This window comes from Amia ocellicauda, chromosome 1 (assembly GCF_036373705.1).
Source record: "Amia ocellicauda isolate fAmiCal2 chromosome 1, fAmiCal2.hap1, whole genome shotgun sequence".
In the NCBI taxonomy this organism is placed as follows: domain Eukaryota; kingdom Metazoa; phylum Chordata; class Actinopteri; order Amiiformes; family Amiidae; genus Amia; species Amia ocellicauda.
In genome coordinates this window covers 8,905,764-8,933,579 of record NC_089850.1, presented here as the reverse complement: position 1 = coordinate 8,933,579, position 27,816 = coordinate 8,905,764, and the positions used below count along the sequence as shown (strand labels likewise).

Below are 27,816 nucleotides of genomic sequence, written 5' to 3'. Positions count from 1 at the left end.
AATGGGTCAACTCTTAAGTTAAAGCGCAGATCCCTATTCTCCAAACATTGTACGACCAGATAGCAGACAATAACCATTCATTGTGTATAAATTACGAAGAAAGCGTTGTATAACTTAAGTAATGTTTTCAGTCGGTTTCTTTTTTATCCCTTTCGCGGAAATGTTAGCAGTTGGAATGGATGATGTTTAGGCACCGAATCAATGATACGCTAAATAAACGATAGGTTATTGAATTAACTCGTTAAAATATGGAGGACGACGCACCTGTCATATATGGCCTTGAATTTCAGGTACGTGCAATAAATAACTGATGATCATGATATGATTAGAAACGCATTTACCGTTGTGATATTGTTATCATGAGATTGAACTGATTTAAAAAAAAAAACTAGTTTATGAAATATTATACAGCTATGGCCTCATTGTATTAGCTTAATTAAACAATTTGCCAAACACGTATCAGAGTCGGTGTCATTCAGTCTCATTTTCAGAATGCATTGATTGACACAGTATTACCTTTTTAATCTTGAAAATAATGAGCCTTTTTTCAGTACAGGGATACTACAAACTCGACATATCCTCCCTTACTTGCTACTTAATTCATGAGAAGAATCTGTACTGTATTGTATTGGGAGGAGTAGTGGGGACTGCAATAGCTGGACAGACAGATCCTTCATTCAACTGTTATGAATGTTTACCCCTATGATCAGAGTTTTTATTTCTCATTTAGGACCGAAAGAAATGCAGGACTTAAGTTTAAGGGTGGCATACTGAAATAATACTGTTGATCCTTATTTTGTGTTTGTTTTCCTCTATTTTCCAGGCCCGAGCTTTAACAGCCCAGACAGCAGAGACAGATGCTATACGCTTTCTTGTTGGCACACAATCTCTAAAATTTGACAATCAGGTACTGTGAGTACTTAATGATAGAACAAGTGATGAATACAACCTGACTGGCTGTTGTTGAAGATGAGATTGGCACTGCCTCTTAATATAACTGCAGCAATTCCCCTACCTAGCGAGTTACTCTTTGTTAAATTCTTTAATATTGTTGAGATCTATAGATATTTCTGACACAGACAAAAAAGTTATTTTTATACTGTCTGCATTTGCTTTTGACTGATTAAACTTGTTTATGGACACACAGGCATTTATTCATACACTAATTGTCTTCCTCTGTATTATTTTTTCTAATTAATGTATTGTTGTCAAAAGAGGTATAACACTTTTTGATGACTGTCTAAAATTCCCTACATATTGGGCTTGTAAAGACTTTGCTATACACATCTTGTAAACATAGACTAAACATAGCTAGAAATTCTCATTGTGAAAAATGTTTCTTTACAAACTCATTCTGACCTTATGCTACAGGTCAGTTTTCCTTTTAAACACATACTACAAAATATATTCAAGAAAAACAATTTATTTCAAAATACAGTATTTGTTTTTGCTTAATCTCAACTTGCCAATTTATGTCAATTAAAAAAACACTCAAAAAAAGTCAACCTTAAAAATTTGTATGCAGCACAACAACCTGTGTTGCTATGTTAGAAGGTACTTATTCTAATATGACATTTTATAATTCGCAGTACTTGATTAGTAGGACCCTGCATTTTGCATGACTTTAAAAAATGCTATTCAGCCCCAAGAGCTCCTCATTAAGCCACCTGTTGAGCAATCATTCACAATCATCCCATTGCATTACTTCATCTATTATTTCTTCTAATTAGTCATTCTATTATTACAAAAGTATGTACATTAGCACATTGCATAACAAAACTTGCATATATGTATTCAGATATTGTGTCCTAAATAAATGATGAATTAGCAGGAACACATGTATGTCATATTTTAGAGATTTCTTCTTGCACTGATCCCTGACATTTTTAATTAAGTTCTAAAATATAGGCTATGTAAGTTGTTCGTCATATACTTATAATGGAAAAGAATAATAATTAACAGGAGCACATAAAATTGCACAAAAGTTACGCTCTTTGAAGAAAATCAATCTTTTGTAATTACATTTTAAACTTAAAAAAAAGTGTTATTTTAATATGGACAAATATATTGTATCCTTTTGTGTTAAACATGGAATTAAATATTCTGTTTCAATCCAGATATCATTCAAAGACATTCCACCTGTTTTCTTTTGCATATAGTGGGTATTTGTCAATTACAGTAAGCATCAAATGCTAGAATAAAAACTAATGGGAGGGCTTCCAGATCTAAACTACCTACTAGTAGGTCCTTATTCCCATCAGACAGTAATACACACACTTCCTGGCTAACTAGTTCCTTTTGAACTTGCTTACATTTTAACCAATAAAATACTGTAGAACAGTGGTTCTCACACCTGTCCTGGAGTACCACCTACCCTGCTGGTTTTTGTTCCAACCGAGCTCTCAATTACTTACTTGAGCCCTTAATTTAAGTAATTTAATTACATTTGACTCTTTAAATTGTGTAACTGATAAAAAGTTTGATTCTTAATAAGATAATATGTTCCTTATACAATTTTATACTTAAATTAAAACCCCTACTGTTAAAAATAATTAAAAGGCTTTGATTTAGGACATTATTAGTTCAATTAAAGGTTCAATTAAGTAATAAGAGCTCGGTTGGAGCAAAAAACAGCATGGTAGGTGGTACTCCAGGACAGGTGTGAGAACCACTGTTCTACAGTATTTTATTATGATGCTTAAAATGGACAGGTGGACAGGTTTGAGAACCACTGGAGAAGCAGTAGCCGTATTACTGCATCTTGGTATTTTCTGAAGAAAACCAATTATATCATAATTTAATAATTTATCGACAACCATGTATTGTGACATATCTTCACATTAACCATAAAGGGTGTTTTTACAGAATAACCTGTTTTAAGATATTTGGGGGAAAAAGCTTCCAGGTAACTTATTATATTTCATAGCAGATGCCCTTATCTAAGGCGACTTGTTACAATATAGCACTTTTTTTTTTAAATAAAATTACTCATATATACAAGTGAGTTTTTATTGGAGACATCTAGGTAAAGTATCTTGTTTAAGGGTACAGCTGCAGTGTCCCCAACCTGAGATTAAATCCACAACCCTCTCTTTCAGAGACCAAAGCCCTAACCACTACTCCACGCTGCTGGCCAGCTTATAACTTGGTTGTGTTTTTATTCAGCCAGTATCGACACGCTAATATTGGAGTATAGCAGATTGTCTGCTAGCATGTCTTCTGAGATATTACTGGCAGGGAGATAAAACCGAAGCCTGTGCGGAAAGAACCAGACACTTGCTTAGAAAGGCATTCTAATAAGCCTATTTGTGAAAGGCATTTATACATGCACTCATCTGTTAACACAGTAATGGGTCTAAATGCCACCGTAATTTACCTTCTTATTAATTTCATTATTGTGCCCTTCATTCTGTGATTTATTGACATAGTCATTTGCATCTTATACCAAATTGTAAAAAGCATCCAACATATATTATCCTTGTTTGTGGGAATGAGACCTGTTTGTATTATTTTTGGTTAGGTTTTTTGCAAAGTTAGTTTTTTATTGATGTTGTGTCCTGTTTGTATTCCAAATGTCAGAGCTTTCAGATTAATTGGGGGAAGCACTTTTGGCGTTATTGAAATTTGTTTGCATTCCGAACTTTATTATTAAATCCAAATTCTGGCCTGCGCAGTAGAAGGATTACTCATTGCCGAGCTGAAGGTGGGAGGCAGTTATGGGCTTCTGCAGCTAAACGCATAAAAGAGCATGTCCTCGGAATCCCTGAAAACACTCTGACAGCTCCAACACTCAGTGCTAAACCTCCCTTAGGCTATAACCCAGATCATTCCATACAAGCGCATTGGACAGGTATGACGCAGTCATTTTAGTCACACTTTTCACAGTCTGTGCCAAACCAGTTTTCCTCCCTCCTTGTGCCTGCTGATAGCCACTCTAGCTGTGTTGGTCTGGAATACTGATGTGCAACACAGCAGCCCTGTAACATTAAACAAGTAATGTGATAATATATCTCTCTTACATGCATGCCATTTACCTTTCTGTAGCGCTCGTTAGCTTAGGCTTTTTGGACTAAGAGCCTTAGCGAGGTCCCAAAAGTTGAGTGCTCGTGTCACTTCCTTTTTTCAGATTATGAAAATTGCCAGAAAAGAGGCCGAGATGTCTGAATAAGATGACTCATGCTCCATCTCCTATATAAAATGGCATAAATCATGTCTGGGCTTTGTCTATTGGACCAATTCACCTAGGGCCCTATTACATGTTCTTTTTTTCTCTCCAATTATCCTGTCCAGCGATCTGAATTTATTTGTATAGCTCTCCTCCATAAAATTCTAACTTTGCGTAATAATTTTTGTTCGATGTGTCCAGTCCAAGGTTAATGGCTTCTCCTGACTTTCAACTGTCTAAAGAGGTGCCAGTGATGAAAACTTCCTCTTAAAATGTGTCCAGGCAAGATGAATGTCTGGAATTAATGCCAGGTGCAACCAATTAATATTCTTTGTGTCATTCTGAAACAACAGCTCATTAAAATGTCTAGCCTCTTTTCTTTTTCTTTTTGCCTCTACAGGTATGTTAATAGAATTGTCACAAAACATACAGATAAGGCTGACCAAATTATTGTCACTCAAAAGCATTCAATAGCCCAGAAGGTGTTATATTTACATAAAAAAACTCAAATGATCAAAGAAAGTTTGGAGATGAACATGTATGTTGGAATAAACAATTAGTGCCTCGTAAAATGATTAATATAATCTACTAATTTACATTAGGAAGGTAGCCAGTTTGTGGTATTTTTATCAATTTATTATATAGTATAGTGGGTATTTGTTGCTTCAGGTTACATTTTTCACCAGTTTTCCCATGTATGAGAAATGTTAAGGTTCAATATCTAACTCAGGCTGCTTCAAAAGTAATACTATCGCTTGAAATTCCTTAGAAATATGTTCAGGGCACACATGGGTGTGCCTTAAAAAAAAAAAAAAACATTATTAGTTTTTTGTATTCTATTTTAATTCTTCCACAATGACTAATGAGAAATAAATATGCAACAACATGACTTTCATCACTTTACAAAGCAGTTGGCTGCAGAGAAAAGTGGGTGTTTATTACTGTTACTTGAATAATGTGTCATATTTTTTAAGGAGCATCTGCTTGAGGAGTAGGCATATGCTTTTGCTTTGCTCCCCCCCATCTCTCTCACGATCTATGTTAGTGTTTATATGTAATGGAATTGACTAGGTTTCACTTGATTTGTATTCAGCATTAGCAAAAAAGTGATGAGTATACCACATTTCCAATGCAGTAAAATGTTTAACCTGCACTATGACAAATGTTTAATTGAATTGTGGAATAAAGGTTTTGGTGTTGAAATAATGTGTATGCTTTCCAAACTCAAGGGGTATCACTTCTAACATTCCTTACTGTGCGCATTTTTATTTTTGCAGATACACATCATTGACTTTGATGATGAAAATAACATTATTAATAAGAACGTTCTCCTCCACCAAATTGGAGAAATATGGCATATGAGCACTAGTCCTGCAGATAAAAGCGTGTTGACAACATGTTACAACAAAAGTAAGTAAGCGTTATTTTTCTTTTTTCCCAATGGCTTTTTTCTGTTATTTGTCTGTTTCTACTTTCCAAGACATCTGCCTTTTTGCAAACCCAGACCAAGTGTGTTCAAGATTCAGACTGCTTTAAGTTCAGGCATAGTGGATAGAAGAACAAAGTCACTGTCTTGAATTTTGCAAGGCAATTAAAAAGTAAACGAACATGGACAAAAAAAATTAAAAAAATTGGAGATTACAAGGCTGAAGCCAGTAGCATTCTCCGGTTTATAATAATTATTAGTCAGATGCCACGTTTCATTTAGAACATGTATGAGAAGAAGGAAAAAAAAAAATGAGGGCAAAAAACAATCCATCTTTTTTATTAAAAAGCTTGATGCATGATATTTCAATGTCTAGTTCAAAAGAGAAATGTAATTACCATGGCATTTAATCTAATGGAGTAGCTGAGGCCAAAGACATGAAATAGCTGTGACTGTGTCCTGAATTTCCCACAAGGCTTGCACTGCAAAGTGTCACACTTAATATTGAATTCTAATGAGCTCTAAAATTCCAGGTGAGTTTAAAAATAAAAAAAGAATGAATAAATAAATCAAAAATAAGCTTAGTTCCTTACAAATCAGTGTCACTATTTGAGTTGCTATGAATCTCAGACTCCTCAGGCAAGCTAAACTTGAGATTCACTAACAACTTCAGCATATTCCACTGTAGCATGCTGTCATTCTCCTCTGAAATAGGGAAGATCATCTTAAATACACTACAAGTATGCAGCGCTGACATCTCAAGCAAGATTGTTTCTAAAAACAAACATTTTAAAAATACAATTTCTGTCTTTGATTATGAAACATGTGAGTAAACAACCCTAATCCTTTTTAAAATAGTAGTACCTAACATTACAATTGCATATTATTTCCATATCTAACTCTTTGTGAACCTCTTTGAATACTAGCAGTGGGGAATTATGGGAAGAAAAAGGTATATAAAAATTACAGATTGAACAAAAACCCTGAAAACAATGAAAGTAGCAGGTATTAAGAACAATTAAAAAAAAAAAAAAATATATATATATATATATATATATATATAATTTGTTCATTCAAGCTTTTTATTGAAATTATTCTATTCTATTGCAAGTGTTTGTGATCGATTGTTGGGTTGTGCTGTGGTACACAGATCTCTGTATGCTTCTATAATTCACCTCTAGAGGCACTGCTGACCAAATTCCAAAGTTTATTTCCTTCCCGTCAACTTTAAATTTAAACACTGAGATGTCATCATGGTTGCTGGCTTAGAAGCATCTTTAACTGCAAGATACATTTTCAATTAACTGCATCCCTCCCACTACCTCCATACCATAAAGAAAAACAACAACAACACTCTTTAGAAAGTATTAAAAAGAAAGAAGAAAATGTAAAATACGCATTGTAATTATTTCTGAAATATCTTTGCTTAAATGAGGGGTAATTTTGAGCATAACTAGCCTCCAAAAAAGGTCTTTATCTTGTAAGCCTTCTTAATTGTGTCACCTGTTTTTAATTCAGCCCAAGAGGTGATTTAATGGATAACTGAAGGTGTTGTGGTTGAAATCAGATACCAAGATTACTGAAATGCAATATTAAAAAAAAGTGCAGCAGGCAAATGGGCAATGATCAGATGGTTGAGGCTGAACAACATGTGCTTGGTTGTCAGGCAGCCATTGGCTGATCCTCCAGTCTTGTTCCTGTTGTTTCTTCCTGATTTTTTTTTCCCTTCTCTTTTGTGGTACTATTTCTGTCGAATTTTAAATAGAGGCACTTTCTTTCATCTGACGATACTGGCAAACGACAGTTTTGACTGTACGTCGGACAATGAGTGTTACTGAAAATGGCAACTGTTTCACGGCATGCTGCCCCTGAGTGCTTGTGCGCCACAGTGAGGCATTAACATTTCTGTCTGGTAACGTGCATGTTCCGGTTAAAGCTGACTTAAACTGTCTTGATTAAGACACTGATATCATTATTCAAGCTATTCATGAAGACAATTAGAAAACAAAAGCAAAAATGGATGCTCTGACCACAATTAGAGACCAGTGTTATGCATTTGTATATATATATACACATACACATACACCTTATGAATTTTTTAATTGCTGAGCACTGTGGTGTGTCTGTCATGTCTGTGATGTGCAAACGCTGGTCTCTGTTGCTTAGCTTCAGACAGTAAAGTGGTAACATGTGCAGCTGTGTGGAGGATGCCGAAGGAATTGGAATCAGGCAGTCATGAATCCCCTGATGATTCAGCAAGCAACCCACAGACCCTGGAGCTCCTCTGTCACCTTGACAACACAGCCCACGGCAATATGGCCTGGTAGGATCCTAAGTATTGATTTTAAACCTTTTTTTTTTTTTTTTTTTACGTACAGTGGGGTATGCCAGGGTTGAATGTGTTATTCACTTGTGTTTTCCAGCATTTGTTTTCCACAGGAAGCTATTGACTGACCTAGATTCTGCAGCGCTAGGCTGGCGCAGGATCCCTGTCTCGCTTGCCTGGGTAATGTGGAACCATACTGGGGAGGGGGGGCATGGGGGAAGATTGCTTTAATTGGTTTGAGGGCCATTAAAAGGTGACATGTTCCTGTTGAGAGAATACAGATTTTAGTTTTTCCACACACAACTATATATTTTTATGTTTGCAATATAAAATACACTCTAGTGTGTTCCGAATTCATGCCAATATAACAAAATTAGAAAAGGTTCTTCTAACCAACTTGGATTCCACTATAATGTAAATACAACAACAGCTTAGTATTTAAGGAAATATCTCTTCTCCCTCCACCACAGATATCCATTAAAAAAAGTATCCATGGGTAGATCACATTTTAAACTCTGCCCAAGCCTTAATTTATGAATGTAATCTGTAGACCACTTTCCCTTAGAAAACCATAGGAGAATAATACTATCCTGAACAATAGAACAGACTTGGTTTAGAGTGTCTTAAATGCTTAAGCTCATATTCTTCAATCTTTGTTTGCAGTGAAGTCTGTGTGCTAGCAATAGTTAAGTTAGTGTGTAACTAAATGATGAAACACAATGTTAAATTTAGTTTTTAATGTCTGCTTGATCAAATTTGAAAATGTAAAAGTAATTCAAAATAGTAGCCTAATCCATGCAGAATTTAGACAATTTCACTAGATTTTAAAAACAGAATTGCCTTCATCCCTCCACATCCAGTTAGCTTTTTTCAGTACATCTGCATCAGCTGCAGACAGAAGACTTGGTCCTGCCTTCAATTAAAAGCATTCTCTTCAGTTTAATGAAGACATGCTAATTGTCTATTAAAAGATACATCAACACACAATAAGAAGGGAACTATTAAGGCTCCAATAAATGCATCTTTCAATGTCCAATGACATTTCCCTTCAGTCTTATTCCTTTTGTCCTCTATAGGCTTGTGTTATACAAAGAATAAAACAAGCACAATTTAAATAATTCCAGTGAGAAGAACTTACATACACTGGCACATTAATATTGTTTATTCACGGCCCTTGTAAGACTTGCTGAGGCAGACATCAGAAGTAAATTACAAACGCATATGTTTTTTCTCACTCTGCCATCTTGTATTACAACTTCATTCTCATTTGCAAATACCATGTAGGTCTAGTCGTTAACAGTCCACTACACAGATTCCCAGCACAGTGCTTAATACTTCAGGTATGTAAATCCAAACAGAAATTATACTCTCGGAGTTACTATTGCTTGCCTCTTCATCTGCTTGGTCAAGAAGACTTTTGAAGGCAACAAACCTTTTTTTCCCCCCTCTCTTCAAACACACATTATTATATGTGTGTTTTTTTATGTATCTCTTATTTTCAGGATGATAGAATAAGTTTACTGATTTCTACCCCCGAAGAGGAAAAAAAAAGTACATTTTCCACTATTTCCGTGGAGGTTTCTATGAGAAAAGTGATCAATTAATCTTCAAATACATTATATGTGCTGTGTGCATGCATACAGTATGGAGTAACTGTCTGATCAGATGTTCCTAAATAACTTAAATCTACACTGTGTACTCCTTGAGGGCATCAGTCCAGTTGGTTGTATAGATACCTGTAAATAACAAAGAGATGAAGGGGACAACATAATAATGAATTTTAACATGTATTTCAAGTAAATCAAATGATTTCAGTTGTTTTAATTAAGAGCTCAGGTGGAAGGAAAGCCCAGACCCTATTGCCATTGATGGCTGAAGTTTTTAGATTCTATTTATTGTGTTACTTTGTCACATTTTTTCCATGCAATTAGTATTTGAAATTATAAGGACCTCAGTTCTTGATCACATTTCCACTACTTTGGATGGATTTATCCAGTGCTATAATCCTGACAGGCTCTGATTTCACCAGCTCATTCTTCTGTCAGAAGAGGGAGCTCATGATTCCGTTCCCCTCCTTCGACAAAGCTTGTCCTCAGCCACAACCTGTTCACGTCACCTCTCCCTTCTGACTTGCCTCTTCGCTGGCTGACAAGGAGAGGCAATGACAGTACGTCGGTAGAAAAAGCTGGAGGAAGGAGACGCAAAAGATAGAATTTATCTCTTGCCATCAGGGTGTGGTTTCTTTATGCATTAAGCATAGCTGTTACAAAAGATTGGCTTGGGCCAAGTCTCCCTCCTTCAATTGAGTGGGTAGGGTGTAACTTCAGTGGAACTAAAATAGATGTGTATCACCTTGCTTTTAGAAAGATGTATGCAGGACACATCTGGTATTTTAAGTAGAAGGATCTCATTAGAATTTGTATTAGGAGGATTTTATATTCTGTCAAGCAGAACTCCACAGATGTACTGCGCCGGGTGTGAATTTAAAGAACAAAAGTGTTTTGGTGAGTATGATATTTACAGGAGGTACAAAAGCCTGCAATCCTCAAATATGTTAATCTCTGCTGTAATCTTAAGAGTCCAGAGAGAAAAAATAGGATGGGGTTGTCTAAAATCTGGTCTTGAGGCCTTTTGTTCCCTTCCATTTTTCATCACACAATTGGAAAAATTTAGCCAGCCTTGAAAGCAGTCCCAAGGTGAGAAGCAGAGGTTGATGTTCGTAGAGGCTGAAGTGCCGTCTCACCTCCTAAGCATGTGGTCTCTCATAGGGCAAGTGTGATGCACAAGGAGGAAATCATGTTGATAAACATTGCAGCTGCCTTTGTAATATCAGCTTTGAAGATAAACTATTTTGGTTCGCTTTCCCGTTCCTTGTTAGGGAGACTCGATAGTGGTTACAAATTATAATAGAACTAAATATGTTGACAAACCTATGCAGTGCTCGTGAAAACACAACAGTATTTTTCACTTCCAAACCCAGTAATGCCCATTACTTTGAATCCCTTTGCATGGCCTTATCTTGTATGGTCTTATTTCCAGAACTAGCATACGCACTATGTCCACATAGGTTCCAGGACTGAAACTGGAGCCTACATACAATTATTTTCATATTTGATTTGGGGTGGAGTTAAACATAGTATGTCTTTTGCTACCAATGACAAGCTACCCTCTGCTTGAATGTAGAGACATTATTTTACCTACTGGCAGACTAACATTGATATACTGTTTGTAGCTCCTGAGAAGTCAATCTGAGTAGTATGAAAGTTTATGGTGTTTAAGGAGTCTAACTAGTGTTTTCCACCGGCCTTATTATAAATGAATACTGAAATACATTAATAATTAATGCAAATTCTCACCCAATGTTTACAGAAAGCACATCTGGGATTGTCATTGATATAAGAAGTACCATTTTCCACAAGCATGAACAAGAAACTCTACTAAACAAAAATATAAATGCAGCATGTAAAATGAGCATTTGGTAAGATAATGTATCCACCTGACAGGTGTGGTATATCATGAAGCTGATTATTACACAGGTGCACCTTAAAAATGTGCAGTTTTAATGGAGCGTGCAATTGGCATGCTGACTGCAGGAATGTCCACCAGAGCTGTTGCCAGATAATTGACTGTTCATTGCTCTACCATAAGCCATATGTCGTTTTAGAGAATTTGGCAGTATGTCTAACCACAGACCACGTGTAACCACGCCAGCCCAGGACCTCCACATCCACCTTGTTCACCTGCGAGACCAGCCAACCGGACAACTGATGAAACTGTGGGTTTGCACAACCGATGAATTTCTGCAGAAACTGTCAGAAACATTCAGAAATCCTCACCAGGGTCTTGACCTGACTGCAGCTCTGGTGGACATTCCTGCAGTCAACATGCTAATTGCACACTCCCTCAAATCTTTAGTCTTGAAATCCATAGATTAGGGCCTAATTAATTTATTTAAATTGACTGATTTCCTTATATGAACTGTAACTCAGTAATATCTTTGAAATTGTTGCGTTTATATTTTTGTACAGTGTATTTTAAGGTACCTGTATAATAGAGGTGTGTTTTTCCACTGAGAGGTTGATCACAAATCAACAGGATCCCAAGACTGTATAGAACTGAGACACAATATATAGGTCAGTCAGTATCTTTTGTTTTTAATGATGGTGGGACTTGTTTGGGTTACGCAGTCAATCCCAGCGGAATAAAGACACATTTATCTTGAATGGGTGATTAAAATCTGACATTTCATTCCTTCCAATGGGTTTGATCTTTGAGTGCTGTATCTGTGAAGATCTTTAGGAACTAGCAAAAGAGTATGTTTATGATAAACCCATCAAAAATAGACATATAGCATACAGATAGCTGTTGCTGTGCAGTTATCAGTTTATTTTTTATTTTTCATTCTCATCTTCAGTAACACACAGGTTTTTTGTTACAAACTTGGATCAGATGTATTTGTATAATTATGTTCCGTGGGTGAACATGAGAGAATGTGCCACCTCAAAATGACAAAGTCTGAAATGTATGTGAGGATGGTGAAATGTATATGTTAGCTATATGTTAAGACAGCCATGCAGTACTCTTTAAGGTTGAATGCCCACAACTTATATATTTTTTTAGAAGAATGACTGAAACTTAAGAGGAAGGAACCTTTTAAGCATTACTTGATGCTTTTAAGGAGGACACACTTCTAAGTGGTGGATAAACTGAGTTCAAATTTCAGCAGAGTAGCAAGCATCTGATCAATGAATACAAGTATAGTGTGTGTTAAAACTCTTGTTACTAAATGTCCAGGGTGCATTGTAGTGTTCGGTATAGAGCAATGACTTCAGCCACCTTGGGAGAGCTGTAAAAAAAAAAAAAACTGCCTTGCCTTTGGTCCCAGATTTATAACCTTAATAAATGTTTTTTCCCTCTCAAGAAGCAGATGCAAATTACAGACTCGGTCAGAAAATGGGTTTCTTTTATCTCCCATTTGCACACTGCTCTGTGCTCTGTGAAATGTGCCTAACGGTTTTAAATTGGAGAGATTGGCCTAAACTAGTTACGTTATATGAAAACACAAATGTTGTCTACCTTGAAATAAACTTTTTTTTTTATTGTGTGTGTGTATATATATATATATATTATTATTTTAAGTTTGCTTATGAGTAGGGTTAAAAATGGTAATTGGTGATTATACAGTGCAGCTTATCAAAACGAAATGGAAAATGAATTGGATTGAAATCGCTCAACCAGGCCAGCAGGCACTAACTTATTAAATGTTTTACAGTGTTCTCTGGGAACCCATGGGTGATGGCAAAAGGTTGATTTCACTGGCAGATAATCATCTCCTGCTGTGCGACTTACAGGAAAGTGGCACCAAGGCTGTGGTAAGATAGAGAGGTCTCATTATTTGATAACTGAGATATCAAGATTGTATGGCTTATTTAAAGGTGTAATGTGAAGTTATTTCTAAATGAATACAGTCAATTAATATCCTAACTGTTTAGAGGAGGGTTAGGCTCCACAATGTTCCTTCTGAGAAGGCCACATGCCAAGCAAATAAACTAAACTATCAAAATAACAATTATTAAAGGATCCTTGTAATAAAGGATTCATATCTTGTTGAATTTGATTCAGTGTTAGTGTTAGTTAGTTAGTGTTAGTGTTAATTTTGAAAATCCATTGCAAAGATGCATGAAGCCTTTAGATTCCCTCTTGGAACATTCAGATCTGTATGTTTAAACTGGATCCGTAAAGCTTCGATTTGTATCCCCCTATTTCTTTAACACTTTTCACTCTAGGTGATTATTATAAGGCAGCTCATGATATGCATCATTATTGAATCCTAGCTTGTTGGGAACACACAACATTCAGTTTTTTCCTTCCCTCCCCTCCACATTTCCTCCAATCTCTGCATGTACTTTTCTCAATCGTAAGCATACCATTTAAACTTTTTGGATGTTTATAAGGTAGCTGCCTACAGTATTATGATTTAAATTGATTGTGTTAAGCCCCAAATAACATTTTGTAGAATAAATGCTTACTTGAGAAATCCCAAGCAGATGCTACTACCCTGCTACTACTTCATTTTCATGTTTTTTTTAACTTATGAAACGTGATTTTCTTTCTGTGGGCAATATTTTAAATCTGAATGATGCTTATTTTATGCAATAGTATGTTCTCAGTATAGTGCTTTCACAGGATCCTCTCGCAATATAGCGTGCACCCGAGTACATACGTTAATTTCTTGTCTAAATTGAAAAGTGTCATTTTTATTTATAAACACATTCACTTTATTGTAATCTCTTTTTAGGAAACTGCATACATACAGGGTTTGCTCATGATAATATAGAATACGTGTAGTGTGTGCTGTGAAACGTACGATTTCTAAAGCTACTGATTTTGTTCAGATATTGAAAGGGTGTTGTCGGTATAACACACATGATACATTTTGATGTCATCTTTCCATCCAAAATGGCAACTACGGAGTGGTACTATTTGCTGTGGTCCCTGAGTTCATGAAATAAAGTAGGGTTAGGAATGAACTGGCTGACAGCACAGCAAGATCCCTTCAGTGCAGAGATTGCAAATCCAGATGCACTGACTCTGTAAGGATTCAAATAATGAATGGGCATATAATAACTAACTGCTTAAACATCAACCGAAAGATGCATAAAAATGAAATAGTTTTTAAAAAGTGCTGCTGTATGCTTTTGCAGTTAGTAACACTCTTCGTTTTAATTAAATTGAAACCGCTAGAATCTGTAGTTTTCTCTAGGCTAAACTAGTGTTGAACCAACTCTAGAAATATATAATTCATAAATAAGTAGATTTTAATTACCAATATTTATTCAACTAATTGAATGTCCACTTTGTTTAAAATTAAATGTGTGTATACATTCTATTGTATACTGTTATTTTCTTTAAATAATCGTAATTTGATTGTTCTGGCTTCTTCCCGAAATAATGAGTTTTTCTGTGGTGTGTAAAATGTTAACGTAAAGGCCAGATCAATTCAAGCCAACAGTTTTCTAACAGGCCTATACATTGTGCACCATTACAAGGAATCTATAAGATAAGTGCAAAACATTGCTTGCCTAAAATCAAAAAACTAAATACACACACATAGACTCACCAATGCACAGTAGGATTTTAATCGATTTCATTCTGTTTTGGCACAACACACAGAGTGTTCTTGTTTACATATAGGACTTCTTCTTCCTTTTCTTTAATAATTACAGAGAGTTCCCATGAATGTATGCATTTTTATATTTATTTGAGAGCCCCATCCTTCCCCTCTTCTCTTTAAACTTCCTGTTTCTTCTTCACAAAACCAGATTGTCCATTTCCTGATAAACAACAAATTAAAAAACAAATCTGTGATTTTATAGTTTTTCTGTGCTTTGCTCATATTAATGTACATTCAGGTTACCAAACATTAGTCCAAGGTGACTCAGCACTTATGAACATAAGAAGAACATAAGAAAGTTTACACATGAGATTCGATCCATTGTGCTTGTTTGGTGTCCATTAATAACTAAGTGATCCAAGGATCCTATCCAGTCTATTTTTAAATGTTCCCACATTTTCAGCTTCAGCCACATCACTGGGGAGTTTGTTCAGATTGTGACGCCTCTCTGTGTGAAGAAGTGTCTCTTGTTTTCTGTCTTGAATGCCTTGAACCCCAATTTCCATTTGTGCCCCCGGTGCGTGTGTCCCTGCTGATCTGGAAAAGCTCCTCTGGTTTGATGTGGTCAATGCCTTTCATGATTTTGAAGACTTGAATCAAGTCCCCACGTAGTCTCCTCTGTTCCAGGGTGAAAAGGTTCAGTTCCTCAGTCTCTCAGTAGGACATTCCCTTCAGACCTGGAATAAATCTGCTTGCTCTCCTCTGAACTGCCTCTAGAGCAGCGATATCTTTCTTGAAGTGTGGAGCCCAGAACTGTCCACAGTATCCAGATGAGCTCTAACTAGTGCATTGTACAGTCTGAACATTACTGCCCTTGTTCTCAATTCTACACTTTTCACAATATACCCTAACACTCTGTTTGCCTTTTTTATTGCTTCCCCACATTGTTTGGATGGAGAAAGTGAGGAGTCCACATAGACTCCTAGGACTTTTTCATGCGTTAATTAATCTAGTTCTATTCCTCCAATAGTGTAATTATAGTGGACATTTTTGTTACCTGTATGTGTTACCTTGCAATTGTCCACATTAAATTTCATCTGCCAGGTGTCGGCCCACACCTGAATACTTTCTAAGTCCCTTTGAATAGCCTGTGCTGCCAAGATTGTATCTGCTGAGCCACCTATTTTTGTATCATCTGAAAATTTGACAAGTTTGCTAACTATCCCACAGTCCAGATTATTAATATAGATTAGAAAAAACTTAAAGAACTGAGGAAACAAAACTCATAAAATGTATTTGTCTCATTCGCAATGCTGTGTGACATAAGTGTTCTTCATAGACACACTTTGAAAACAAAATTAACTGAGGACTAAAACAAGATTGGAAGTGTCCCCACTAAACAACTTGTGTAAAGTGTGCCAAAACAGGATCTTAGTAGTAATTAAAACAGATGGAAGTTTAACATAATGTTAGATCTTGTTTTTATTTTCTATTAAAACGCTCCTAATACTATTATTTATATATTTTTACAGCAGTAATGTAAAATGGAGTAGTTCATTCAGTACTCATGCATACATTTACACAATTATTATAATACACACTATTAGAAGTCATAATGAACGTGAAACAATATGTTTGTCTGTGTGTCCAATGTTTGAATAAATGTGTGTGCATTTAATTTAGTACATTTTGCCTGTGATATTTCCTAATTAGATATCAAGCTCTACTACACTGGAGGGTAAAGGCCAGCTGAAGTTTACTTCTGGAAAATGGAGCCCACATCACAACTGCACACAAGTTGCTACTGCCAACGATACAGCCATCCGAGGCTGGGACATTAGGAGCATGAGGTAATTGAAGTAAAGTTTCTTTAAATACACTTTATGTACAGCATCCTCCTTTCTGTTACTACTCTTTTGTGGCCTTGAGTTGCATCCAAATCTTGAAAGCAACATCCTAGCATTATTGAATTTATCAGACAACAAAGTCTGCCCTAAAAGCACTTTGTTAAATAATTATGATTTCTTCCAAAATTATAATCCAGCTTCATCATACCCCCCTCCCCTACCCACTCTAGTGAACAACATAACGTGTTGTCTTCAGACAGTACACATACATAATTACACATTTCCTAAAAAGAAACTTAAACTGTGACTGAAGTAACTAAATGTTGTGTACAGTGGACTTTAGTGGAATTTATTAAAGTGTTTATGCCCATCACACGTACAATACATTTTTTCCTCCATTTATTTTGTTTACAAAGCTACAAATAAAAAGCAAAGTCAGGTTTATAATTTTATATTGTTCTCTGAACATGGAAAGCCAACTGGACCATGTCTTGTTAATTGGTGTAGAGCACAAATTCTTCAATAGGATTGCGGTTTATTTGAACTTATTTAAGCCTCATATTAAGGCTGTAATGTGAAAAACGGTCACAACCACAAACAATTTCCACAAACAAAGAGATTCCCCGAAAATGGCAATATTGTAAAATAGCGTACTGTCTAAAATTAAGTTGTACTTGTGATTCTCAAGTTCTGTAGGAAAGAGACAGTGTAAGAGATGTGTATCTAACAAAACTTAAAATATGTATTCTGTGTTTCCATAACGGCACAATAATTCTGCTTAAAAAAAAAAACAAGTTCCTTGTCTCGAAAATTCTATGTCCATCCGGAAGCATATTCTGTTATTAATAACACAATCAACACATTTATATGGCACTTTTTCATTTCACTATACATGTATGTGGTTTGATTGTGTTTTCTACCTTGAATATAACAGGCATACAGGTTCATATCATATATAACAGATTCTCATTGCAGTGTGCCATGAAGTAAGAGCCCAGAGTCTAGTATATGGGGCCAAGAGGTATCAGACAATCTCACTCCTCGTATCCTTATGCCTCACTCCTCTGAGACTCATGCCCATCCTCCCTTATCTGCGCATAACTCTTACTCCCACCTGGAGTCATGGAGAAATATGGGTCCACTCCTATTCACACTGAAATACACAAGTATTTATACAATCTGGCCAGGTCTCCACAAATATCTTTTGACACTAACTGAGGGTAATATTCTTATCCTTAAGTTGGCCCTTTGTCGTTGATTAACATGGGGACAAACACTGTATTTTGAAATGTCTCATGGGGAGAGCAGTGATAAGAAAGAACATAGGAACGTTTATAAATGAGAGGAGTCATGGAGAGGATTTCTTAAATGTTGACAAAACCTGTCTGTGGTATTCAATGGGTTAAGCTGAATGATATTTATAAAAAAAAAAGATAAGGTGATTTGTTTGGAGGTGAAACATTGACATTTCTGCTTTCCTAGTGAGTTCAGACCCTTCATGTTGTGCTTTTGAACAAACAGGAGCTGTGCAGTTTTGAAATAAGTGCATTTGCTTCCAAAATGAGAAATTTTCATATTGGGGAAAAAACCTTCAGTCAGTGTGGAATGGATCCCAGCAGGGTAGTGATTCAAAGTATTTTTCTCTTAATGAGTAACATGGAATTCCTTATCTGATTCACCAAGCTCTATTTCATTTTAATTTCTAAAGACTTTGTTTCTCTTGAAGCAACATTGGCATGTGTCTGAACACTCTTAATTTGGTAGGCACTTTGGAAATAGAAGAAAGTCACCTGGCAATTTCTCAGATTGATACCTTGTTGTTTTATTTAAAATGTATTTCACATTTCTCATGTTTTAATCAACATTCACAATTTCAGCGAGAAAACAATGACTATCTTAATGTGAAAAATCATATTCACTTGACATTAAAAGAACTGAGCTGGAGGCTATTTAAGTAAAACAACATTCACACTAAACATGATTACAGACATGGAACGGTTTCAGTTTACATGGGGAAGAACAATAAGTAGCGTGTGTGTTTTATTGTGGAGAACAAAGGGAAAGCAATCTTTTCCAGAAGAACACTTCCATGTGTTGACTGCACAATATAGGATTTTGAAAGAGTTAACTCTTCCTAGACTAGGAATTGTGTTTCCATGGCAACTCTGCATTGGATGTTATGGACAGCACTCTGAGGGTTGTGTTTCTTGTTGTGTAGAATTTTAATATTTCTATTGTATTATTCAAAAGGCCGGTTATTCATTTAACAACGCAGATTATTTTATTTGAAGTAGTGCGGTCCTGCAATAAGCTGCGGATATGTATAAAATAAATGGCAACAGGAAAAAGTACTTTTTGATTTAATAGGTCACAAGGAATCTTATGTTCTTAAGATTTTGTTTCCAATTCTACATTTTCATGTGTGACCATTCTAAAATGAAAGGAAGGCACTTACTTTAGCACCTGCCCTGTATGTAACTTTTTTTTAACAATCCAAGCCTTCCATGGATGGGTTTTTGCAATTCTGTTTAAAACAACAACAGTGTTTCCCTACTGGAGAAACCCTTGGATACTAACAGTGCTTTTGTGTAATGTTCAGCTGGTATTATATAGATATACTCAAAAATAAAACATAGCTACCTCTGTGTTACCTGATTAACATCTGAGTGCACAAGTTCACTGACCTTTCACCTCTGGAAGATCAGATCTGGGAGCCTGAGCTCACACCTGGCTCACATAAGCAATTTATAATTTATGATTTCCACTTTCCTGCCAGAGAACATCAGAGCCACGTAACACACTGTTCAAGTTGTGTACAGTTCAGCAGTGTCACCTAGAATGTGCAAAGGTTAGAAAATCGTTTGTGTGTGTCTGTCATCAAGGGGGTCAAAAAGAGATCACTGGTGGGCAGCCAATGCAAAACCTAGTGTGCATCGCATTTCATAAGAATCAGGTCAACTGCCACCAAGCATACAGTCATTGTATGTTTATATAGAGTAAGCCTACTTTAATTGATGTGCATAAGGAAATATATGACGAAATCATATGATTAAAAACGACACCATGTTTTTTTAATTGCAGTGGCTCTTTAGAAAAGGATGTGCTTGAGCTAAGAATTAAAATGATTGTATGCTTGCTGGTGCACAAACAAATGCAGAGCATATTGCATGACTTAAGGTTTATTGCAGACTGCATTAATTGAGAAGGCAAACCAACATAAAACACAAAAGCAGAGATTAATGCTGGGAAGCACATTTACATGCTGGTTACCATTGTCTTCTTGTAAACAATAAAAGTCTGGGTAATAAGATTTTCAAAACGACATAGATTATAACGATATTCAAATAGTTAACCTTGTATTATTCCATTGGATGGTTTTGGTTGGCTAGTGACTGGTTGTTATTAACAATTTAGAACTGCTTTTTGAAGTGAACACTTGTGCAGTATAAACATAAAACATATATACACATGTTGTCTACTTGTCTGTTATCCACAGATGGGAGGCAATTGTTTATATGACATTTCAGGCATTCACTGTGCCTGTCATAAGTGATGCTCTTTCTGTGAATCACTCTGAAGTCCTGTTTGGACTTGTTTGCACAAGGTGAAAACAAACACCGAGTTGTTTCTGAGGCACACTCCAAGATAGCTGTCACTTCTGAGATATATACACACACACATATATATATATATTATATAGTTATAAGAAGCCCTTTTCTCTGAGATATTTTGTTTGGTTATCAGTGAGTTATGAATGAATTTGGAATTGGGACAAAAAAAAACTATATGGAATTGGAATTGACATTTTGAAAGCAAGATAACTGATAAATCCATCCATCCATCTTCGAAACTGATTATCCTGGTGAGGGTCGCGGGGAAGCCAGAGCCGATCCCGGCAGGCATAGGGCGCAAGGCAGGAATACACCCAGGACGGGATGCCAGTCCATCACTGGACAACACACAGACACAGGGCAATTTAGAGAGACCAATCAACCTAACCTGCATGTCTTTGGATGGTGGGAGGAAACCGGAGTGCCCGGAGAATATCCATATGGACACGGGGAGAACATGCAAACTCCACACAGACAGGTCCCTTGAACCCGGAGCTGTGAGGCAGCAGCGCTAACCACCATGCAACCATGCCACCCAGAGTTGATACATTCCATTTCGATCCTGTTCAATTCTACCCATTTCCGTACTGATGCATTTCACTAAATTGATGACATTGGTATCATCAGTGAATTCAGTGGGAATTGGATAAATGTATAATATATAAATATGATATACATTAATCATAAGCATGACTGTTAGAATTTTGCTAATGAAAAGTGCTGTATTTTTTTTTTTCAAGTTAACACATCCGTAACACTAACACCAGAATCAACAGGTGTCATGGCTGATATGGAGAATTCAGGTTGAGTTGCCATTAGGAAGATAAGCTTGAGATTAATGCATCACTTAAAGCCATTTTTACTGATGAATTGCTCAATGAACTCTTGACATGTGAGTTAAATAGTATGACACTATATAAGTATAACCATGGCATTTTGCCCCATGTCTTTATTATCTGCCAACTTGAACACCACAGTAGGGGTCTTTTCCTAATGGAACTGGAATTCTATATTCTTTGAAATGGAATTGGAATTGAAAAGCAATACTGGCCCCAACTCTGCTGGTTATAAATTCTCTTTTACTTCTGCTTTTCTTGGACATTAGACATTGGAGGGTTTAGTGGTTTTCCTTAGAAATAAACCTGCTATTTCATATTTTATAATGCACTGTTTCCTTTCCATTTAAACATAATTCCAGAGATGTTTATCCACTTCTATTTGTATGTGGTATATAAACTGTATATATTGAGCAATTTACATTTTTGAGATAGATAAAGGTGATGAATATTACTGTTCTTTGTTTCTGTGTGCTTAGAATTCTGGGCGTTATTGAAATATCTCCTCATGAGAGCAATTAAGACAAAGCAGCTACATGTTTTCAATGACCAGATTTTTCTGAGACATTGATTTTAGTGTTGCATTCAAAATGTGACTATACATGTGTAAATTGATTTTAATGTGGCAGTCATATGACCTCTTAAGGTTCCCATTCAAGATATCCCTAGGTCTTCTTTATGTATGTGCGTTCAGAAAACAGCAGGTTTTCTGAGTTCTAAGTGGATATTCACATGAGGGAAGTAAGAGGATTCATACATATTCCATATACATATAGCATGTGTGTGGTTTTCATTTAGTATGATTAAGTGCGTTCAGTAATTTTGGACTTGGATATCTATTTTATCTATTTCTAAATTGCTTTTAGTTTTATATAGGTCTCCAAATGCTATAGTTATATCGAACTATTAATTTAATAACTATACACTCAGGTGAGGTTTTATGAGTGATGAGAGAGAAGAAATTAGGTGATTGCTCATCTGCATTAATCTGTTCTGTGCCTCTCTTGATCAATCTTCATTATGGGTGGCGTTCATAAACAAATGCTTGGAAGTAGTTACAGGGTTGCAAGTATTTATTTTGTCTTAATATTCCAATGCTCACAGACGGGTTCTTATTGAAAACAAAATTGTAAACTTGTCAGTGAACTCTGACCTAATGTAGCTGTCGTATGCGTTTTCTTTGACCTTTTCAGCATTGCCTGAAGACATTAGTTTTTATGATTACATGAATTGATCAGTAGTTCATGCAAGCAGGGTGTAGATTCAGCTACATACAGTTTGTTTTCCCATACAGTAAAATAATCAAAAATGTAGGCAGGCCAGATCATTTAATTTTCCGATGGGTAGACGGGGCAGTTGCACCGGTGTAGAACTTGTGTTGCTTTCTTCATTTAGAATAAAACGGTGACAAAGCATTGATAGAAACAGAATTTTTATAATGGGTTTCATCAACCTCTTCCCCTAATTTGACGAACATGCTAATATAGCTGAATACATAGGATTGTGTTTCTAATAAACCATGCACGAGAATTTCTTTGCTCCCTTTTTTTCCTTCTCCAGCTGTGGTCTGATTTTGATAAGCGATGAAGTGATTGTGTGCACAGCAGTTGTCATAGAAACAGAGGCCTGTGCAAGCTTTTAAAAGATACAGTTTATCCCCTCAGCACACAGTGATTTATCACTAAACCGCGGAGACGGATGTCTTGTAATAACTTCTGTTGCCTTAAAGGAGGGATGACTTTAGATTTGGTTTCACTCTGTCCACGGGCTTAGGGAAGGGAGACTTAATCCCCATAACTTTGTCAAGTGTGTTATATCCAGCTTTGGAGAATCCAGATTTCATATTTAGGGTGGAAAACTCTAAAACTGTGTGGAGCCCGAAACAAACACAATTTCCTGCTCCATTTCTCCAGTTCTCATTTCTGAGTTGGAGATTTTATAACCTCTCAGTTGGCCAGGGGGTCACTGTGGTTTATCTTTAAGTTAGCCAAGAAAATATGTCATCAAGGTACACAAAGGAAAACTGCATTTTTGAGCAGTATTATGCCTACAAGTTCGCAGTTGTAAGTGGTAACTTTATATGCCTATTGTTATGGTATATATTGCATATATGGACTATCGAGTAATGTGCAAAAGTTATAATAATCCCCACAAAAAAGATAATCATAATTTGTAATCTGAAATTAGATGCATGTTTATGTAAATAAATCTGTTTTATCAGGAGGTCCTGTACATTCCTTCCTCTCTTCTGCTTGCGTGACAAAGACAGACGCAACTAAAAATACAAGTGCAGCACACATGACTGCTAAATTAATGAAAAAATTAATAATTTAATTTTGACCTAATTGAAGCCCTGTACTCCCCCTTAGGTTAATTTTCACCTCAAGTTTTAATGAGATTTTTAATTAGTATGTTAATTGCATAATGAGATCAGCAAGAAGCAAGATGATCAGTTATGAAAGAAGCAGAACACATGGAACATAGATGGCTGCACAAGCCAGCCTTTACATCACACTTAGAAGAGTAAGAGTATGCTGTATCTTTAGTAATCAGGAGGAAAAAAAACTGAGTATTTTATCAACTGCTAGGAAAGCCTTCTGCTAAAGAATGTTAGTGTTTTCATTCATGTATTTTTTAGATCATAAAAGGATTCAAAATAGGCGCTTGAGTGGGGTGGCAGGTAAAGTAAAAAAGCAGTTACATTTTAACTACTTAACATCACATTCGAAGGGAAAAATATTTGACATTTTTATGATTACTAGTATTGTTATTAATAAGTTTTTTCCTTACAGATGTATACTTTAAGCCTAGCTGTTTCCCTTGAAGAATAAACCGTCCCTTTTCCTGTTCTTCATTTCATTTTGTGTGTGTGTGTGTGTGTGTGTGTCTGTGCCACAGTCAGATGTATTGCATAGAAAACGCTCATGGCCAACTGGTGAGAGACTTGGACTTCAATCCAAATAAGCAGTACTATTTGGCCAGCTGCGGAGATGACTGCAAGGTCAAGTTCTGGGACGTCAGGAACATCAGTGAGCCTGTCAAGAGCCTGGAAGAGCACTCCCACTGGTACGAAAGCAGGCTTGATCTGTGTTACCTGTCTCCAGCACGCAGGGCCCTGTGGGAGTCACACAACTGCAGTGTTGCTTTGGATGATCAGTGGGAAGTATTCTTGCCTCTGGGCCAAAAGATCACAGGTTCAGGTTTTTTGTTTTTTTAATATGCACCATCTACCACAAGCCCAGCATCATGCATCAATGTGTCTCCGCATACTGCAGTGCTGAGGGCTTCACTACACATTTAACTTTAAAAAACTGTTTGGTTTGTTTGTTTTTGTGCTGTTTTTCATCTCTAAAAGGTGAGTCTGCATGCTTTGTGTCATATGAACCCAGCAGCAGCAGGGTTTATTTTGAGGTGGCTGGCTGGTCTGTTTCAGGTGTAGTACGATGTGTTCATGGATTTCTAGTTTGCCCGTTATATATCTGTTGCTTTAGCATTTAGCATACTGAAATGATAAAAGAAGTAGCTTCTCTCTTTACAGGACACAAGGTATTAGCAGTAGGGGATTAAGACAGGGCAAGGTGGGTTACTGTGGTGGATTATTTTACAGCAGCAGTGGTCTGTTTCATTCCTACACTGCTTTAAGGTTCTTGGTTCCAATTTCTTCCTTAATAAGTACCTGTTCAAGTGCAACACCATCTAGTTTATAAGAGCACTGTCCTTACACCATGAACACCTGACCTTATTCTTCCTTTCTTGATCTGACAAAACTTGTATTTCACATGCAGTTCTCAGGACTGCTGGGCACTAGGGTCTGTGTGTAGAAATTCAAATTGGTGTTTTATCGTACCTGCTTTTTCTTACACTCCCGTTTCCACAAAATCTGGTATAAAGCCATTTAGCATCTTCCTCATATGATACAAAGCCACTGACTTCCACTTTTATCTAGCAAATCCTCTGCAACACAGTCATATATCCTTGCTCCATTCCTTCATGTTCAGTAATTTGAAGTCCTCTTGGCAGATATCAAACGTGAATGCATACCAACCTCAGAAAGACATCAAATACAAGCCAATCCCTTGTATTAACCCCTTGTATCACTTGTGCATTGCTTAAAACCAGAAATCTAATAAATGAAACAAGAAGAAGAGACACAAGATATAAGCCAATCCCTCAAGCCTTTCACATGAATACTGTATAGTGGTTCTTCAGAAGACACACTTTTGATGTCCCTTAGTTATCAGTGAAGATGAAGTGTGTCCACAGAGTTGTGCCGTCCAGTGTTAGACATGAGAGAGAAAGTTCATGTTTTAGTTCAAAGAATCGTTGCTGTGTGTTGGCTGTGAGAGCAGTCCACTGAGCCGCAGTCTGATTTTGCAGGGTGTGGAGTGTGAGGTACAATCACTCGCATGATCAGCTGGTCCTGACTGGCAGTAGCGACAGCAGAGTCATTCTCTCCAACATGGTGTCCATCTCTTCCGAGCCCTTTGGCCACTTGGTGGATGAAGATGATTTGAGCGACCCAGAGGAAAATCATCAGGAGGAGAAGTATTGCACCTTTTTCACTATTGTTTTACTTCATACATTTAAGCAACAGTGACCAATATGAAATACATCATTAGCTGCTTCAGAATAGGATATATATTCTATATCTAAATGTAGTAATTATTATTATTATTAGCAATAGTGGTAGTAGAATTCCCATTACTCCTCTCCAAAATAAAGCATAGATGTAAACATCTAAAATTACTTGATCTTGACATTTGCACACTGGAATTCTGTAAATATAATAAATGCTCGCCAGAAAATTTAGACAATATGTTTAATAACTTGGGGTTTTAATTTTAATTGATTCTATGATCTTTTACTTATATATTTTATTTATCTTGTTACTCTATATGTGTATATGAGTTGCAACGGACAAGGGTGTTAATTGTGAAATTGGTTTAACTGAAGAGTTTGCTCTTGGCCTTCTGCATAAATTGAGCATCATTTTCTTCTGAGTTACGTTCCACCTGAGCTCTTGAGTCAATTATTGATTGTATTGGTCACTAATTTAATTACCAGTGCTTAGAAATCTTGGAAGTTCTCTATAATAGCTACAGGGTTTTGGCTCATTAGGACTGTATGGGTGAGTAAATAGTAATAGATAAAAACTTGCAGTCTGCTATTATTTCCTCCAGTCTCTTGCGCCAACATCTACAGTGCTTAAAGAAGACAATATGATGTGGTAAATGTAAGAGATAATAGTCAAATAGTAGTATGAGTTTCTTGCATTCTTTTATATAAAATGAATCACTTATGAAAGTTTTATTTTTGACTTGCATCAGCATGTCTAAGTGATGTTTTTAAGGATTAAATTGGTTGATTGTTTAATCTTGAACTGCATGATCTTTCACCTTCTGTTTCTCCAATTATTTTCCTTTTGACCCTTGGTGTCAAAGGCAAATCTCCTAATAATATTAGTTAGATGTAGAAAGGCACTGTTGCTTATATCACTGATAAAACCTTTCTCTTGATTGCACTGGGGTTGAATTTTGCACAGCAATCATTTAAGTAAGTTTATATTTCCACTTTTCTCTTTGCTGGGCAAAAGGTTGCATCATAAAATACTAATAAGTTGAGCATTTTGTGATACATATATTTAATATTTTCTTATTGCAGAAATAAAGAGCCACTCCAAGACAGCATAATAGCTACCTATGAAGAGCATGAAGACAGTGTGTATGCAGTGGAGTGGTCATCAGCTGACCCCTGGCTCTTTGCTTCTTTGAGCTACGATGGCAGACTTGTAATAAACAGAGTACCGAGGGCTCTGAAATATCGCATCTTGTTATAAACAAACCCCTGCCACCAAGCCCTATTATTTATATATATATACAGCTATGGAAAAAAATGAGAACACTTAAAATTGATTTCTAAACTGTGGTCTCTTAATTTTTTCCAGAGCTGTATGTATATACACTATCTAACACTAATCAATTCAACTGTCTTCTTATACCCCATTTTTTCAAAGGACCACATATGTAACAAGTTTTCATTGTTGCAATCATTACATTGGGTTGATGATGGTTTTAAAAAATCCTGCTCTCTACTGCAGCCCGACCACTGATTGTTATCAAGTCACTTCATCTTCTGGTGCCTTAGGCTCCCTGTGCTGCTTCAACCGTAAAGCCAGAAACACCACTGAAAACAAGGTTCAGTCACGGAGGAAGGCTTTTAGGGGCCTCACAGTGGCAAAGTCAGTTATTTGGTTACAGAAAATAACAGAGAGTTTGAGTTTGATTTCTTTATTTTGCAAAACTAGGCATCGCTGAATAGTTACTGTATTCCATAGGTACAACATTAGCAATCTAGAAGGAAGAAGCAGTCTTGTTTTTTGGCTTTTTTTTGGTGTGTGTCTGAGCTGAAAGTTGTTGTATCTGATTTAATGAAGTATTAACATACCTGGTAAAGTGATTTTTCTCATTAAAGCTCTTGCACAATGAAACATC

The 27,816-nt window shown here is 36.3% G+C and overlaps 1 protein-coding gene across 1 annotated transcript; it reads left to right on the top strand.

Moving 5' to 3' along the window:
• The first annotated feature begins 123 nt into the window (after nucleotides 1–123).
• Nucleotides 124–27,816, top strand: eipr1 (EARP complex and GARP complex interacting protein 1). The gene is made up of 9 exons (XM_066715649.1): nucleotides 124–290; nucleotides 824–907; nucleotides 5,443–5,575; nucleotides 7,758–7,914; nucleotides 13,190–13,289; nucleotides 16,745–16,881; nucleotides 24,224–24,391; nucleotides 25,703–25,870; nucleotides 26,987–27,816. Exons 1-9 carry the CDS (start codon nucleotides 249–251, stop codon nucleotides 27,159–27,161), a joined length of 1,164 nt encoding a protein of 387 aa, XP_066571746.1. The 5' UTR covers nucleotides 124–248; the 3' UTR covers nucleotides 27,162–27,816.